This window comes from Leucopleurus acutus, assembly GCF_964270905.1.
Source record: "Leucopleurus acutus genome assembly, chromosome: 2".
Lineage (NCBI taxonomy): Eukaryota > Metazoa > Chordata > Mammalia > Artiodactyla > Delphinidae > Leucopleurus > Leucopleurus acutus.
In genome coordinates this window covers 6,318,324-6,335,979 of record NC_139143.1, presented here as the reverse complement: position 1 = coordinate 6,335,979, position 17,656 = coordinate 6,318,324, and the positions used below count along the sequence as shown (strand labels likewise).

Sequence of the window (17,656 nt, the reverse complement as noted above, 5' to 3'; positions counted from 1 at the left end):
AGAATAGAAAATGAGCGTGTTTACTATGTTTAAAGAAATAAAAGAGAACATTCAAAGCAAGAGCAAAGAACAAGAGGGTATTTAAAATATTCACTTAGATGTTTAAAGAAATTGCATATACTCTATTTTGGAACTAAAAATATAACAATTAAAAACAGAAGCTCAAAAGATGATTTAAATTGCCCATTTGATGCATCTGAAGGGATCAACTGCATGATTGAGTTGAAGTAATTACTCAGAATACAGAAAGAAAAGAGAAAGTAGTATGGAAAAATTAAGATACTTGGAAGATAGTGTGAGAATGTCTCATACACATTTAAAAAGAATACCTGAAAAAGAGATGCAAGAATCAGCAAGAAGCACTATTCACATAAATATTGACTGAGGATTTTCTAGAATTAATGAAATATCCAAATCCTCAGGTTCTGGAAACCCAATGAATCCTAATCCAAATAAATAAAGAGAAATCCAGTGTCATACACATTGTCATAGTGCAGAACAGCCAAGACAAGAAGAAGATCTTAAAAGCAGCCAGAGAGAAAAGAGAGCCCTAACTACCAGAAACACAAATTAGAACGATGGCCGACCTCTCATCAGCAGTGTGGAGCACAGAAAGTAGTAAATAGAATCCTAACAGGCTAAAAGAAAAAGAAAATTCAGAGCCTGGAATTGGACACCCGGCAAAACTATTCTTCAAGAAGGAGGACAAAATAAGGACACATCTAGGGAAAGTGAAATTGAAAGAGTTTACCACTAATAGGATCTCATTAGTAGAATTTCTAAAAGTAGATTTCTAATCATGGAAGTAGGAAGATCAATCCAGCAGGAAGGATTAAGGCATAAGAAAGAATGGAGAAATGGGGAGTGGTAAAGGAGGACAGGCAGTCTTCACTGGAAGTATGATTGGAGAATTACTACTATAGACAGGATCTGAAGCCACATGAAATTAGGTCACTTACAAAGAGATTGTGGAAGGAGAGGATGACAGGCTGAGGCTGAGATTATTAAGAACTTCATTTTTATGAGATCAAATGAGGTAAAAGAACTAATTTAGAAGATTTAGAAGTAGCTCAACTAGTAAGAAAAAAAAAGAAATAGAACAAGGACAAAACAGGGAATTTAGTATCGATAAACCTTGACCAAAAGGAGCCTGCTGATACTAATGCAAAACGGACTGGGCAACAAAATACCTGCTCACAGACTTCATGGACACAGTAGGATTGGCTGCATAACCCCATCTGCTAATCGCAAAATGGGCACTCATTTACAGAGCAGACCACTACCTCCAGCCAGACTAACGCCACCTAAAGAATGGATAACCCCAGATGTTATCGGCCAATCAACAATACTCGGAAACATCGCTTTTTTACTTTGGTGAAGAGACAACTTGTCTTTTGGCTTTAAAAGACTGTTTCTCCTCCAGCAAGCCTCATCTCTGAAAGCTTAACTTTTCCTGTATCAGGTTCCCTTCTTGGGAATCCGTGGAATCACTTCGACTCTTTGGTTTCCCAACATTACTTTCATCTTTGTGTGTTAAAAAGTAAAATGCCACCAGATGTGGCATTTTAAATAAAAGGCTCAGAGAACATGATATTATTTTGGAAATCCTCTTTAAGGAAAAAAACGCAAAAGTCATACATAAAAAATCAGTCACAGGTTCTTAGAAGGGGCCAATACAGGAGAAGGGCTCTGAAGCTTAAGGTGCATCAAGGTTACCAAAGATGCAGAGCGAGCCAGTGCTAGAAATGCTGTGAAGCAGGAAAGCAAAACAAGGACTGACAAAAAATAAGGCATCGAGAGATGGAACCGTCCACCTTAATGGACCCAGATGAACATCTGGGAGCACGGGTAAGGGTTCACAAAAAATCTTTAGGAAGATAGAGGCAGAAATTTTCTAATGATCTGCTAATCTTCCTCAAGAGTGACAGCTACAGCCAAGATTCATAATGTTTATCACATGGAAAAACTAATAGTAGTAAAAATATTAACAAAATGTATTAAGTGCCTATACATTTATTACGTTCCTGGCACTGTGAAAAGCTTTCTCCATGCACAAATTTATATCATCTTCACAAGAACCCTATAAGGTTCATATTAAAATTACAAGCATTTTGGAGATATGGAAATTGAAGTTTAATGATAATGTTATTTGCCCAAACTGGCTGAGCCTGGAAGCAGAGAGCTGGGATTTTAACTCCAGCAAACTCCAAAATATAGAATAAAAGAAGAAATTCCTGGTTAGAATTAGTGGCACATTTTAATTTCTGGGAGATGGGGGGTTTGAGAGTCTTCTCTTTATCTGCTCTCTGACTCATCATGAAAACAAATTCTTACCCAGGTCATGTCCAATGGCCATACTGTGAAAGAGAAAGATTCCTGCTTTCTTGGAATCTTTCTGTTTTGGATGGTTTCTCCTGAACATCAAGGCAGGAACCAAGAACTACTATAAAATCTTTAGGAAAGGGGACATTAAGCAAGACACTTCCAGTCTAATAATTCAATAATGAATTATGACTAGCTAATTTCACCATGTCAAGCGATTCCACTTTGAGATTTGAGGCAAAAATGTCTAATAAAATAAATAGAGCACATCTGGCCAAAATGATCTGGGGAGACTCTGGTTTGAGGCTCTGGCATCTTTGTTTTTCTCTTTGAAACAATGACTGACCAACTCGTTGGCTACATTAGTAGAGGGTAAAGCACTTGGGTAACCTTTAGTGCAGTTAAGAAAGTAAAATTCACCACTTTATGTATTACATTTACATTTGAAAGATAATATTCTTTTAACATATTTCAGTCAAAAGACTATACAAAATTATTTAAATACATGTAATTACACAATGCCATCATTTTAGTTTTACAGAAAATAACAGCAGTAAGTGCTTACCTTGTCTAGTCTTAAGCAGCAAAATGGCACTTTTTCATGAAGGAGATGACAAAAAGTGGGTGAACTTCCTATATATGGAGAGTAAGGTGGGTAGCCTTTAGCATATCTGTAAAACAATAGGAAATACTGAATTGCCTTGAATTAATGCAGGCAAAGTCAGACAATCAAGTTATAGCCATGTTCCTCTACTTTGATAAAGTTAGATGCAGTAATTCTTTCTTTTGATATGGACATAGTTTAGAATAAGGCCCATGGACCTAATCTGGCTCATCACATGGTTTTGTGAACTAAAGTAGTTTTAATATTTTTAAATGGTTGGAAAAACAAGTCAAAAGAAGAATAATATATCAGCTTGTGAAATTATATGAAATTTAAACTTCAGTGTCCAGAAGTGAGTTTTGTCAGAACACTGTCATGCTCACTCATTTTATGTATCGTCTTGGGGTGCTTTCACGCTTCAGAAACAGAGTTGAGTAGTTGGGGCAAAGACCACATGGTCCATAAAGCTGGAAATATTTACTAGCTGGTTCTTTCCAGAAAAAGTTTGCCAATCCTCAGTTTAAAAGATTTAGACACATTTTAGAAAATAGTAATGTTAATCTTTACAAAATACATTAAAGCAAAATGCATTATTATGATTCACTCTATCACTATTCATCAGTCATGGATGCATAACCAAAAAAGAGTAAATCATTTTAGATTGAGTAAATTATTCCATTAGACCCACACAAAAGCCAGAGTTTTTGCTGGAATCACGCTTAAATATTATCAAAGATGCTCAGTTTATTTGCTGACTTTATAAATATAGTCACATTATGGTTGTAAAATTTTCAAAATGAAACTATCAAAAAGTAGCAGCACAAATGAAAATTAAGAAATAAAAGAAAATTTAGTAGAGGGAAAGTTATTTTATCCAATATGAAAGCTCTTTTTTGATAAAGAAAATTTATCTTTCAAACCAAGAACTTTCAAATCTAGTTATTCCAGACATCATTAGCTAGGACGGTAAAATGGAGAACATTTTGCAAATTTAGAAGTTGATAGTCTCCCACTATTACTTCAACATCTTTTTCATTTTTCTAGATACAAAAAAAAATTCCACCTCAGTTTTTTCAGTACATGTAAAGAAAGAATTTGTATCACAACACACAACACCATTTCTAGAAATATACTGGTGGTCAAATCTCTTCTTCTTCCTGTCAAATATTTCATAAATCTATTTGAGTATTATTAATTTCTTGGAGAGTGGACTTGTCTTCTGTGGGTATGTGTAAGTTTCTTGTAATAAATATTTAAAAGTGTGAAGGAATAACAGAAGGCTTTTTCTAAGTTTCAATTATATTTCAGTTCATTTTAGTTCAGTTCAACATTGATTGAACTTCTATTATATGAAAAATATTAGAAGTGTTTGAATGATGTTACCTTTGCCACTACGACCAATACTACACCAAATAGTATTTAATACTCATTGAATGCTTACTCTGCACAAACCATTGTCCTAAGCACATTACTCTATTACCTCAATTAATCTTCATATGAACACTATTTACAGATAAAGCATCGTGGGTCAGAAGATTTAATCAAAGTCACTGGCACACAACCAGTATAAGGTAGAACTGCCATGGGACACAAATTCCTTCAGACTCCACTGTCAAGACTGTTGAACACTGTGCTTTCCTCATGAAATGCCAACAGGGCTTCACTGGTAGTGCAGTGGTTGAGAGTCCACCTGCCAATGCAGGGGACACGGGTTCGTGCCCCCGTCCGGGAAGATCCCACATGCCGCGGAGCGGCTGGACCCGTGAGCCATGGCCGCTGAGCCTGCGCGTCCGGAGCCTGTGCTCCGCAACGGGGGAGGCCACAACAGTGACAGACCCGTGTACCGCAAAAAAAAAAAAAAAAAAAAAAAAAGAAATGCCAACATAATATACGACAAGTAAACAACCTCTACTGTAGGCTAAAATGTGATTAATAGCTTAAACATTGATACTATCTGTTATGGAATCTTAGTAAAGAGAACTAGTACTTCCTTTATTCATTCATTCAAAATATTATTGATGTATCCTGAATAAAAATGATTGCTGAATGCTGAAATAAGAGAAGCTTAATGGAAGAAGCTGCATTACATGTCATTGAATAATTGATTGAACTTCAATATGGAAGTGAAAAAATAAATTAGAGGTAGAAGGTACATTATAATTCAACAAAATCATGTAATTATGAAAATACAAACTGTATCCTTAAAGAAAAATATGTAAAATATAATATAGGTTATATCATGGAAATGCTGATTTACCTATTTTTTTTCTTTAAGGATAAAGGATAATATAGAGAAAAATGAGGCTGTCAATAGCTGTTGAAGCCAGAAATTTGAGGACTTAGGTTACTTTATCATCAAGAGAGATACTGGCTAATAGGAAGAGTGTTTTGGTAGAAGCATGTAGGATTGATTCTAGGATGTCCAGAAGGGAAGGATATTAGTTTTTCTTGGCAAGCACAAATCCCAGTAAATCTTACAAACATACTCCACATTTGAGGACATTTCTTCATCTGGTGTAGTTTCATCTTCTGACTGATCACTTAGAAGATCGCATGTTTGAAGTGATGACGTATCTGCAACCTCTAAAACGGGAGCAATGCTGGGTCTTCTGACTTCTTTGTTTCCTTCTGAAGGAAGAGACAGGGTAGGGCCACTTGCTGACCTACAGCTTGTGTCTTGCAAGTCTATGGCCACAGTACCTGGAACAATGAGACATGAAAATCCATCAAAGCATTTGCCGCCTAACCTATAGGACCTGTCAATCATTTAATGATCAAAGTGAGATGAAATACAGCCAGAATAACCAGGAAATATATGATATACTGTTTATCCTTTAATCTCAAAGGTTATTTATTTCTTTTTAATATGCGTATTTTTGCCCGCATGGATAAAAACAATTTCTGTATTTGTGCAAAAGTGTATTTGCTGCAACCAGCTCTATAGTATGAAACATAAGATTTGTGAAATCCTGAAATACTTAGAAATTTCAGTTAAAAAAATACCTTGTTTCCATTTATATTTATTTAAAATTAATGAAAAAAATTTGCCATTTGCATTTTGTGGGTTTCTCATTATATCTTTTTCCCCCATTTTTTTATCTTTCTCTTACTGATTTATAACCGCTTTTTTACATTAGAACCATTAATGTTTATGTTTATTCAGCAAATATTTATTAAGTACTCTGTGTGGCAAGCACTAGTCTAGGCACTTGAGGTATGCAAGGAACAAGGCAGACAAGGTTTCTACACATACGGATTTATCTTTAAGATAATCAAGTGGACAGAGAAGTGAAAAAAGTAATTCCTGATAACGCCAAATACCATGCAGAAAATAAAACAGAATTATGTGATACGGAATAGTGGGGATGGGAAGCGGGAGGAGGGATGAGCTTTTCACTAGGCGATGACAAGGGCTACTCTGAAATCATGACATTTGATTTTTTTGACCTAAAAGAAAATCACGAGCACAGGAGCCACGGAAATACCTTGGGGCAATAAGAAGAGCGAATCTAAATAGCTTAAGGCTTTTGAATTCTTGGGATACTCAAGGAATAGTAAGCGGAAGAAACGATTTCCTTTGAGATTTTAAATTAACATTTAAAAACTAGTCTAAACATCAGTATATGGAAAGTGGATGTCTCTCCCCTTCTGGTAGAAATAATCCAATCTAACGGATAACTGCCTCCATATTTTACGATAACTCACTTCATGTATGCTTTTATGGATAGCCGGTCATCCTTCTGAAAGCCCTTAGTCCTCATTTCGTCTCATTCTTCGAAGCAACTATTAAAACACTCTCCACTTCCTTCAGACTTCTGTCTGACCTTGCCACCTTCTTCACTATAACAGCCTAAGTTTGTAAAGGGGGGGAAAAAACCTCATGGGTTTTGGCATCTCAATGTTTCTGAGTGTGAAAGTTGATAGAAACAAGAGACTGGGGAGAATATCTGGGTATTCCTCAACATTGAAATGTGGGAGGTCAGGTTTTAGAGGCTAGTACCTCTTCATATACTATACACAACACTCAGATTAGAGGGAGGGGTGGGCTGGTGTGTCTACAGCCAACAGGGAAGACTCCTGCGAGGGGCCTGTAAGAATATGTCTAGAGCTGCTGTGCCCGAGGAAAGGACGTGATGACCAGCAGTCAGCAATTCCAGTATCTGAGCAGAGACAAAGGCGGTTGGCATCAGAAGCTGTACACTTGGCCACTGTTTTAGCACCATAAATAAGGATTAATTTATAATTCAATCTATCTTAGAGGTGAGATGGGGATCTTAGAAAAACTGAGATTGACTTTTCCACTAATCAGGTGACTGGATCTGATCAAACATGAAATTTTATAAGGTTGATTTATCGAAATAAAGCCATATGATATGATTTACATCTTAATACTATTAATCCAAATCCATATTTATGACGTTTATCCCCTACAGATGACCACGTCGTCTAATTCAGAGAGAAAAGAGAAGTTACGGCAGAAGAAATCCTTCAACTTCTTCAAGCAAATGAACATGAGAGTTTCACCAGACATTTTTTTTTCCCCTCATTTACATTTGGAATGAAACAGACATACCTCCATTTATGTAAAACTAAGCCCTACTCTTGCGGTGGGGATAAGTCCCCACCTGCTTCCTAAGGAACCATGTTCTCTGAATTCCACCCCCTCCCAAATATGTCTCCACATCACCTCCAGTTACCTCTTCACCATCTTCCTGACCAACACAGGAAATGTGGTCTCTCCCTGACAATTCTGCCAACACTGATATCTGTCACCAAGCTGGGCTTGGGGGATATGACCAAGAGAAAGTCAGAATTTAGCAGAGGGAAGACACAATTTTAGAAAGCAGTCACAGTTACAGAAACAAGCTCTTCTTTGAATCCTTCCTTCCCCTAACAAAACCTGGCTCTTCTCTGACATCTTTCCCTGCAGTTCTGAAGGCTGCAACACCTAAAGAGATGTCTGTGTTTTGGAAGTGGGGAGATACCCTCAATGTTCTCACTGCCTCTTTCAGACCATTTTCCTTTCATCACCTATAATACCGCAGCTCTGTACCCAGTATCTTTCACTATATTCTTTGTTCACTCCTGTGTCTGTCATCCCACGTAGTGTTGTTTTTTTTTTTAATTGAAGTACTGCTAACAACATTATATTAGTTTTATATTAGTTTCAGGTGTACACATAGTGATTCCATGTTTTTTTTATAGACTATACTCCACTAATGGCCTTTTCTCCCATCATTCCTTAGCCATTCACTTTCACGGTCATACCCTAGATTTTATAATTACTATTGATTTATGATTTATGATTACTATTGACACATAAGCTCTATTTCTGGCATCGCATTCTTTGATACTTATTGTCACCTCTTCTCTTGCCAGCTCCCTCCTTTTTGATTCCCACTGGAACTATAATCTATTAAATTCACTAGCTTTTCAGTCTCCTTCAACCAACAGATGTCTTTTCACTTCCTTACCTAAGTTAAGTTCCATGGTCCATCATTGTACTCATTCTCTTACCTATACTCCTGATTAACTTGCCCTTCTCACTTTCTTGCACATCTACCATTGCCACCAAGTCTTTTCTTTGCACTCTTTTTCAGCACAACTTTTTCAGAGTCGTCTAGACCTAGTTTCTCTACATTGTCTTCTGCCATTCTGTCATAAACCCCTCTGACCTGGCATTCTCCACTACCACGTCATTGAAAGGGCTGTTATCAAGGCAAAGAACACTGTTTTGCTAAATTCAATGGCCAGTTCTCATGTTATTTGACCTACTAGCAGCATCAGACATGGCTGGTAACTCCACCCTCTGCATACACTTGATTCATTTGGATCCCAGGACAGGACACTCATCTGGTTTCCCTGCTACCTTGTAGTAGCTCCTTCTTTGTCTCCTTTGCTGGTTTCTTCCCATCATCCTGATATTAATATTGACGTGCTGCAGGATTTGGTCCTTTGTCTTTATCCCTTTTCTTCCCACAATCGTTTTCTCAATGATCTTGTTCAGTCTCATGGCTTTAAATATAATACATAAGCTCAGGAATCCAAAATTTACTTTTTCAGCATACACCTCTCTCCTGAACTCTAGACTCTTACCTCTTTTTTTTTTTTTTTTTTTTTTTTTTTTGCGGTACGCGGGCCTGTCACTGTTGTGGCCTCTCCCGTTGCGGAGCACAGGCTCCGGATGCGCAGGCTCAGAGGCCATGGCTCACGGGCCCAGCCGTTCCGCGGCACATGGGATCCTCCCGGACCGGGGCACGAGCCCGTGTCCTCTGCATCGGCAGGCGGACTCTCAACCACTGCGCCACCAGGGAAGCCCCTAATCTCTTGTTTGACATCTTCCTCTCAATGTCTAACAGATATTTGAAATTCACTGTGTCCCAAACTGAACTCTGTATCTTCCCTGGCTCCCACTAAACCTTTACTCCCCCACCCTCATTGATGGCCATTCCCTTTTTCCTGCTGCTTATATGAAAAACCTTGAGTTCTTTACACTTCTCTTTTTCTTACAGTTCACTTCCCATTCAGCAGCAAATCCTGGTTCCTCTACCTTCACAGTATACACAGAATTTTTTTTTCTTTTTTACCAATGCCACTTGAAAATACACTGGATCCTTGACCTAAAGCATCTATTCTCAACAGCAGCCAAAGTGATTGTGTTAAAACGGAGTTCAGCACAGGTGAGATCACGCTGTTCCTCTGCTTAGACCTTTATCGTGACTCCCACTTCACTCAGAGTGGAAGCTACAACTCTTACATTGACTTAAAAAGCCCAACATGATCTGACCTCTTTTTACCTTTTCCCTCTCATCTCCTGTACTCTTACCATCAAATCATCATGTTTGAGTCACGAAGGCCTCTTCTATGTTTTCAAATTAATTTTTATTGGTGTATAGTTGCTTTACAATGTGTGTTAGTTTCTGCTGTACAGCAAAGTGAATCAGCTGTACGTATACATATATCTCCTATTTTTTAGACTTCCTTCCCACTTAGGTCACTACAGAGCACTGAATAGAGTTCCCTGTGCTATACAGTAGGTTCTCATTAGTTATCTGTTTTATACATAGTATCAATAGTGTATATATGTCAATCCCAATCTCCCAATTCTTCCCACCACCCCCCCTTCCCCCTTGGTATCCATACGTTTGTTCTCTACGTCTGTGTCTCTGTTTCTGCTTTGCAAATAAGATCATCTGCATCATTTTTCTAGATTCCACATGTATGCGATAATATACGATATCTGTTTTTCTCTTTCTGACTTACTTCACTCTGTATGACACTCTCTAGGTCCATCCACGTCTCTACATATGACCCAATTTTGTTCCATTTTATGGCTGAGTAATATTCCATTGTATACGAGGGCCTCTTTACTGTTCCTGGAGCACATCTGTCAGGCTCCTACTCCTACTTTAGGGCCTTTGTACTGGCTATTATCCCTGAAGGAATGTTCTTCTTTCAGACAACCACAGGGATAATTCCCTCATTTTTCTTCAAGTATTTTCTCAAATGTCACCTTTTCCATGAGGCCTACAATCCACTCAAAAATCCAGTTCTCCCAAAATTCATACGCACTTTTCCTAGCTCTGTTTTCTTCTCTCTTTTATCTTATTACTCATCACCTTCTAACCTACTAAATAATTTACTTTTAATTTTTTTATATATGTTATTTATTGCAAGTCTTCCCCATGATAGAATGTTAGCTCTGGGAGCTAGGGATCTCTGTCTGCTTGTTCTCTAATCACAAATACTTATAAGAGTTCCTGGCACACACTAGGTACTCAATAAGTAATTCTTGAATATGTGAAAGAAATGAATAGAACTGCTATGGAAGAGAAATAATCATGTTATATCAATGACAATCAGATTTACTTAACAAAGTCCAAGCAGGACCAGGAAATATGCCTCAGAGGGGGTGATATTGGGACTGAGATGCAAAGGATTAGAAGTAGTTACATAGGCAAAGTTGGGGGCTGAGGAGTAAATGCCGTCCGAAGAAACAAAGCATTAAGGTTCGCTGGTGAAAAAACCATTAGGGAAGATTGAAATGAATTAATATGATGGGGGCTTAGGAGAGCAATTGAAGAGATGATGAAAAACCATTAGTGAAGACTGAAAGAAATTTAGTATGATTGGGACTTAAGAAAGCAATTGAAGGGATGGTAAAATGTGGGACTAAAAATATAAGAAAGAATCATTAAAAAAAAAAACTTTAAGTAAAGTGACAGTGTAATTTATCTTCTAAATTAAGATATTCCTGAGAGTCAAAGTAGAGTTCTGTTAATAATGACACCAGGAAAATGTATATAAACCGGTACTGTCCTGGGAAAACTGGGATTACCTCATGTAAAAAAGAGGTTTTGATCATCCAATTATAAGCCATGTTATAAAATTTAGACTTTTTTTCCAATGGCTCATAGGAAGCAATTAAAAAGATTAACGCAGGAAAATGACTATAACATTATGTAAACATTATTACTCTGGTTGCAAGGTGGAGGACAGTGTAGGGCAGCAAGGCCGGAGGCGTGCAGAAAAGATTGGGGGGATGATGCTGCAGTGGAGAGAAAGGATGAGGGAGGTTCAGACTGACCACACTGATAGCACTGAGAATGGACACAGAAATGAATGACATTAGGGGCTACTTAATGGTCAGATTTAGTAGAATTCAGTGAATTATGAAGTATAAGAGAGGAATCGTAAAAGTCAGACTTGTGGCATTACCAATCAGAGGATGATGATGTCCCATTTGTTTTTAGCAAAAAAAAAAAGGAGGTGGAAATGGTTTTGAATGAGGGGGGAAAGTTCAATTTGAATATGCCGCATCGGTTTTTCCTGTAGGCACTCAGATAGAAATAACCCACGGACAGTTGAATATATTGTTGTGAAGAGAGGTTTAAGGTAATGATTTAGGTAAGGGAAGCATCAATTTATGGAGGACAGTTGAATCTCTGAGATCAGATGTGACTATTTAGGGAAAATGAATGTACAGGATGCAGAGGAAAAGCACTAGAGCATTTTAAGATGTCCACTGGAAGATGCGAAGATGTCCACTGGATTTAGTGACAAAGAGGAGAGTGGTGGCCTTGCCAGAGGAGTTTCAGTAATATAATGATTGCAGATTTCAGACTAAACTGGTAGAGACATGAGGGAACAATAAGATTTCAAGCTGTCAACCGCAGACAGCTCTTTAGAGGAATTTATCTGTGAAAATGATGTCGTAACATGAGGTCCAGAAGTGTGTTGTGTGTGTGTGTGTGTAGAGAGGTGAAGTCAGAGAGAGAGACAGAGAGAGGGAGGAGAGAATGAACCAGGGATTTTGAAAAAAAAAAAAAAAATTTAGGTAATGAGGATGAATAAAAGACTGAAGTTCCTAAGGGGGAAATGGAGAAGGGTCCATGGCATAAGTGAATGCATTTATACTAAAATATTAGAAGTTAAAAGAAGAAACTCATTTTCCTTGTGATAGAAACTAAATGCTTATAGGTGTGTAGGTGGTTTGGTGGCAAAATTTAAAGGAAATTCTTATTTGTCTGAATCTTTTTTTTTTTAATTTCTGTGTCACAGAAGCCAAGTTCTATGATGAGAATTAGATGGATAGGAGAGTTTTGAGAAAAATGGAGAGTATTTGAAAGAACCACTACTGATAACTGAATAGAGAACTGACAAAGAAATATAGAAGTGTCAGGTGCTTATATACTAATCAGATATATGAAATCATCGTTAGACGTTTTGAATTAGCTTAATTTCTTACCAATTTAACAGATTTGAAATTTTGTTCTGTAATACTTAGCTATACCAAGTTTGTAATACACACAAGTATGTTTTAAATTTGGCTTTGGAATTTTAAGAAAAATTAAAGTATATTTATTATTCTTTTCAAAGAAAGAGACTAATGATATTTCCAAATGTATTTATACTTACCCATGCTGGCAATTATGCTATGTACAGGTAATCTAGATGGTCCATGATAAAATGACCTTGATACATTGCTTTTTTTCTGATGGTCGTGGTTTTTAAATGCTGAATTCTCTTCTTTGGTAATATTAATATAGAAACATATATCTGTAGCACTCATAATATATCGAGGACCTGGATTCAGCAAAATGTTTTTATTATCCTCCCTCCTAATACCAATCAAGCAGACACCAAACCTTAATTTAAAAAAAAAAATAAAAGAGTTTAAGGGTTAAATTCAGCAATTAGTTTTTTTTTTTAAAGTTCACATATGTAAGAAAATAATTAAACTATTATAAGGCAGAGAAAAATTAAAACCTCAAATAAGAACATTTGAAAGCTTGAAAAGATCCTAAAAGTTCAAGGCTCTTGTTTTTAAAGGAAAAAAAAAAAAAAAACAACTATGTCCTTAGTGTGTTGTGAAATCAATTTAGTTAATTAAGACTATATATGTTTTTTAATAAAAAAGAATGGAATAAAAGATAATAGAAATATTATCTACATATCATTTAGTAAGGGTAAGAGTTTTATTGTAAATTTTGTGTGTGTGTACTGGGTCTTACCATAAAATGTATACCTTAATTTGGTCAAAAAAGATAAAACAGTATTTCTTACTTTGGTCAAAAAAGTTTGACAGCCATTGGCTTAGGGGAGAGGAAGAAACTTACTCAAGGTCACAAGAGAAAGAATTAGGGTCCCTAAATTTATTTTTGTTCTGTCTTGAATTTTAGAAAAAAATTTAGAAAAAAAAATTAAATAGCATTGAATAGGTACACAACTTAATTAGGAGAAATAATAACCACTAACTGTAACAGGTGTTACTTAAAATTTCTTATATACTTTTTCAGGTTATGTTCCAAACACAAAACCTTCTGAATATTTTTATCTCAATATGTCTTATAGTGTTACAAATAAATCAAACTTAAAAATATTTTTTAAATATAAAAAAAGTATATAAACAGAATCATGTTGGGAATTAAAGTAGAATACTTTAGATATTAGATTACTGGAATATACTAGATTATTACAAATCTTAAAAATGTTATATTAATATTTTATAATACTAATAATATATTATTTTCATGTTAGACATACTTTTTATTTCTTAAGTAAAGAATTTCTCTCAAAAAGAACAAAAATAATAATGATCTATGTTTGAATTGGAAGGTACTATCATTTATTTTTTAACTTATTTTTCTGGACAAAGCAAGTTTTAAAAAAATGTCTAGCTTTTATAAATGTTATTTTTACTTTGTTTAAATTTTTATCACCACTTTAAAATAGATTTATAAAGGAGATTCATTTTCATGTGAATTTTTACAGGATTAAAATATTTTTAAAGTTAAATTAAAAGATACTAAAGTCAATATTCTTACTAAGTTATATGATACACCCAAGAATCTTAACTCGTAGAGACCATACCAAAGGCCAGAATTCAAATGTCTCAATAATTTTGTCAAAAATTCAAGAATAATTGCAACTTATGAGCACCAATATGGGTTATATTATGGAAAACTGTGTTTAAAGGTATGACTGATTCATATTTTAATTCCACTCTGGAAGCAGAAACATACTTTTTGTGTGCATGGAAAGAAGCATAGGTGAAGCTCTTTCCTTCATATTCAGCAAAAAATGTACTTTCTTCCAAAACGATGTGGTACACTTCATTCCCAGAGCATCTGCCGTACATCTTCTGCCATTGTTCTGGCGATTGCTGGCCTTCTCTGCAACAAAAGCATACACACATACACACAGAGAGAGACAAACAGTGAATGTGGTTCAAAAAAGTCCTTGTCATACATAATCTGGAGTTTTCCAACTGTAAGAATGGACAAGCACAGTTCAAAGAAGTTATCTGTGTGGTGCTCAAAATGATGACACGATTTACAAAGAGTTGCTATAAAAATTTCGAAACTAACACAACATAGAAGCTTGAGAGATGGCAAATTTTTAAAAAGTAGAAGGTTTTCACAATCCAGTTAATAAAAGCATTTATTGTGATCATGAACCAGTGCGCTATAGCATCTGATTTTTAGTCTTTGTTTAGGTATATCATGTCATGCATGACCTATATATAATACTTGTCTTATAGTCTCAGTAATACAGCCCACTTCATCCCCTTTATGATACCTGCTTGGCTCCTGTATGTAACTGACTTTGCTTTGTATTTAAAATTATGAATACATACATCTCAAATTATCAGTGTGATTTTATAGAAAACATACTCTTAATTTCTATCCATATCATAGCAATGGATTTCTTCCAATTGTGTATCAGTTAAGAAAAGATACTTCTTTGTGATAAAAGTAAGGATCTCCAAAAGAGATTACCAGAAGTATTTTTTAAAAGAATATAAGTTTATCACAGAAAGTGCAGTTTCCTTTTTATTCTAGAATATTCTACTCAGTGAGTTTGGAAATTTATTAAAAACTCAACTTATGACAAAATTTATTGTGAATATACAATAATGATTTTTCCCATTTTGTACAATAAATTCCATTTACTTTTGGTGAATAAAGTTTATGAACTCTGTAAGTACAACAAATGAACCTTCTAGAAGAAAAGAGATGAATTTATAAAAATCAAAATATTTCATCATAACCTCTGTAGCTTCTGGATGGATTAAAGCAGACAAGTCATATTTATCATATTTTAAACTCTGAGTTTTGTCTGAAAACATTATAAAACATTTATAAACATTTTCAAAGTGTCAATAAATTTTTAAAAACCCATATATTTTCCAGGTATGTTTCACTTGCACTTCATTCCTTCTTAAGGATGTTTAAGGGTTAAGAGTCTGAGCCTTGGAGTCTGACTGCCTGATGTGAACCCTAACTCTGCAATGTTGGGTGAGTTATTTAACTTCTCTGTGATACTTTACTTCTGTAAAAAACATTATCAGTCTCACTGGGTTGGAGAAAATGCAGTAAATCAAGTAAATCATTTAGCAGATGTTGGGAACACAGTAATCTTCAGTAAATGTTAGCATCCATTATTATTTTGCTGTTATATCTTCCTCATTGCTGATTTGGGAGCCACTTTCAACATTCCTAGTCACAATATGAACAATATTGCTCTTAAAATCTTCACCCTTTCTTCTGTGATGTTAACATATTTTTGAAACTAGGAAAATAAAACACATTTGACTATTGACTATATATGGCTACACCTAACTACTACTTCCTAAGAATGATTGTTTTTGGTGGAGAAAACCCTTCCTTTGGCCAACAGAAATAAAACTATTTTTGGTATGTAACATATTGCTACTTGGCAAGATAGTACTTGGCAAAGATAGAATTCGTTTAAAGGGCTGAAAATGTAAGAGAAGGTGCCAGTAATTCATCAGGGTTTGTTTGTCATCCAAAAGGCCTCATGGGGTCAAATAATTGTCACATAAGGGCACTAAAAGCTATTCAAGAGAATCACAAATCTAATTCCAGCAGCTGAAATGGAAATACAATATGGTAACTTGGAAGGAAACGGAGAAAGACGGGGTCAGACAAGGACAGCTCTGATGAATTTCCTTAAATCACTTGCTGGTTCCATGCTATTTTATACTGGCACCTTTTTACCAAACATCTTTAATGAATCTCTAAATTCAGCTAATTGTAAATATATAATTCTTTTTGCTTTCACTTCATGTTAATTACTTGAGAAATGTTGGAAATGAGCAACTCCATCTACTACTAATGGGTATGTCCAAGTCTCACTTATTAATTCCTACATGAAATATTTATTGAGCACGTGGGAGGCGGCAAGAAAAGTTCTAGATTTCTGGGCGATGACAGTTGACAAAAAGGGCAGATATACTTTCTTGAATCCTTTAGTGGAGGAAAACTGACAATACAGCAAATTATGTGTTGGAAGTGATAAGTGGTGGGGGGAAAAATAAAGCAGAGAGGGAAATCGTTTTCAGGGGTGGATTGGAGTATAAATAGTATGACTGAGGAAGACCTCGCTGAGAGAATGACATTTAAGTAAAAATCTTGAAATGGATGAGAGAGGTAGTCACAGGGGAGAAGACTGTTTCTGGCAGAAGCAGCAGCAAGTGCTTCCCTGAGGCAGGGGGATGCCTGGTATGGCTGAGGAGAAGCAAGGAAGCCAGTTTGGCTGAGGTTGAGGAAGGAGGAGAAAATGAGGCCAGAGTGGCAGGGAGACAGGTCATGAAGGGATTTCTAAAATCTTACTACTTTGACCTTTATAGGGGAAATCTGCAAAAGATTCTGACTTATACTTTGCAAAAATCCCTCTGGTCATTGTCCTGAGAATAGACTGAAGCAGCAGCAATGAGCAGTGAGGAGTTTATTGCAATGATTTAGCAAGAAGATGATGGCTTGGACCAGGTGAGATCCTGGGTGTGTTCTGCAAGTGGACCTGAAAGTATCTGCTGATGGAAGAGAAAAATAAAAATAAACACCTTAAGTGCCCATGGCCATCAGAAATATGAAAATTAAATGAATAAATATCCATACAGATAAAAGTGAAAATGTAAGTACTAATGCTTATAAAGCACCATGGGGAAATCTCAAATACGAAATGTTAAAAGGATTAAGTAGCGCTAGGCGGCTCATTTAGTTAACCAGGCCCTAGGGAAGAAGACACATAAATCGGAGATAGTATATGTGGGCTTCACAAACATGTGGAATGTTTATTTTTTCTAAATTTGGAATGCTAGGTTCATGGATGCTCATAATAATATTCTTATACCTTTGAATATCTGAAATATTTTCTAACAAATAAAAACTAAAATGCATCACCAAAGTGAAAACACAAACCAGG

The 17,656-nt window shown here is 35.9% G+C and overlaps 1 protein-coding gene across 15 annotated transcripts in view; it reads right to left on the bottom strand.

Moving 5' to 3' along the window:
* Window positions 1-17,656, bottom strand: part of KCNT2 (potassium sodium-activated channel subfamily T member 2) — a 425,289-nt gene that overhangs the window by 103,627 nt on the left and 304,006 nt on the right. For all 15 annotated transcript variants that reach the window (XR_014326811.1, XM_082857000.1, XM_082857001.1 and 12 more), the window contains 4 exons: window positions 14,452-14,601; window positions 12,845-13,074; window positions 5,413-5,626; window positions 2,888-2,993 (listed from right to left, as the gene is read on the bottom strand). Coding sequence is in view for 14 of the 15 variants with exons in the window: in XM_082857000.1 (XP_082713126.1) it covers window positions 2,888-2,993; window positions 5,413-5,626; window positions 12,845-13,074; window positions 14,452-14,601 (700 nt within the window). In the remaining variant the exon portion in view is untranslated. The remainder of the gene's footprint in view (window positions 1-2,887; window positions 2,994-5,412; window positions 5,627-12,844; window positions 13,075-14,451; window positions 14,602-17,656) is intronic.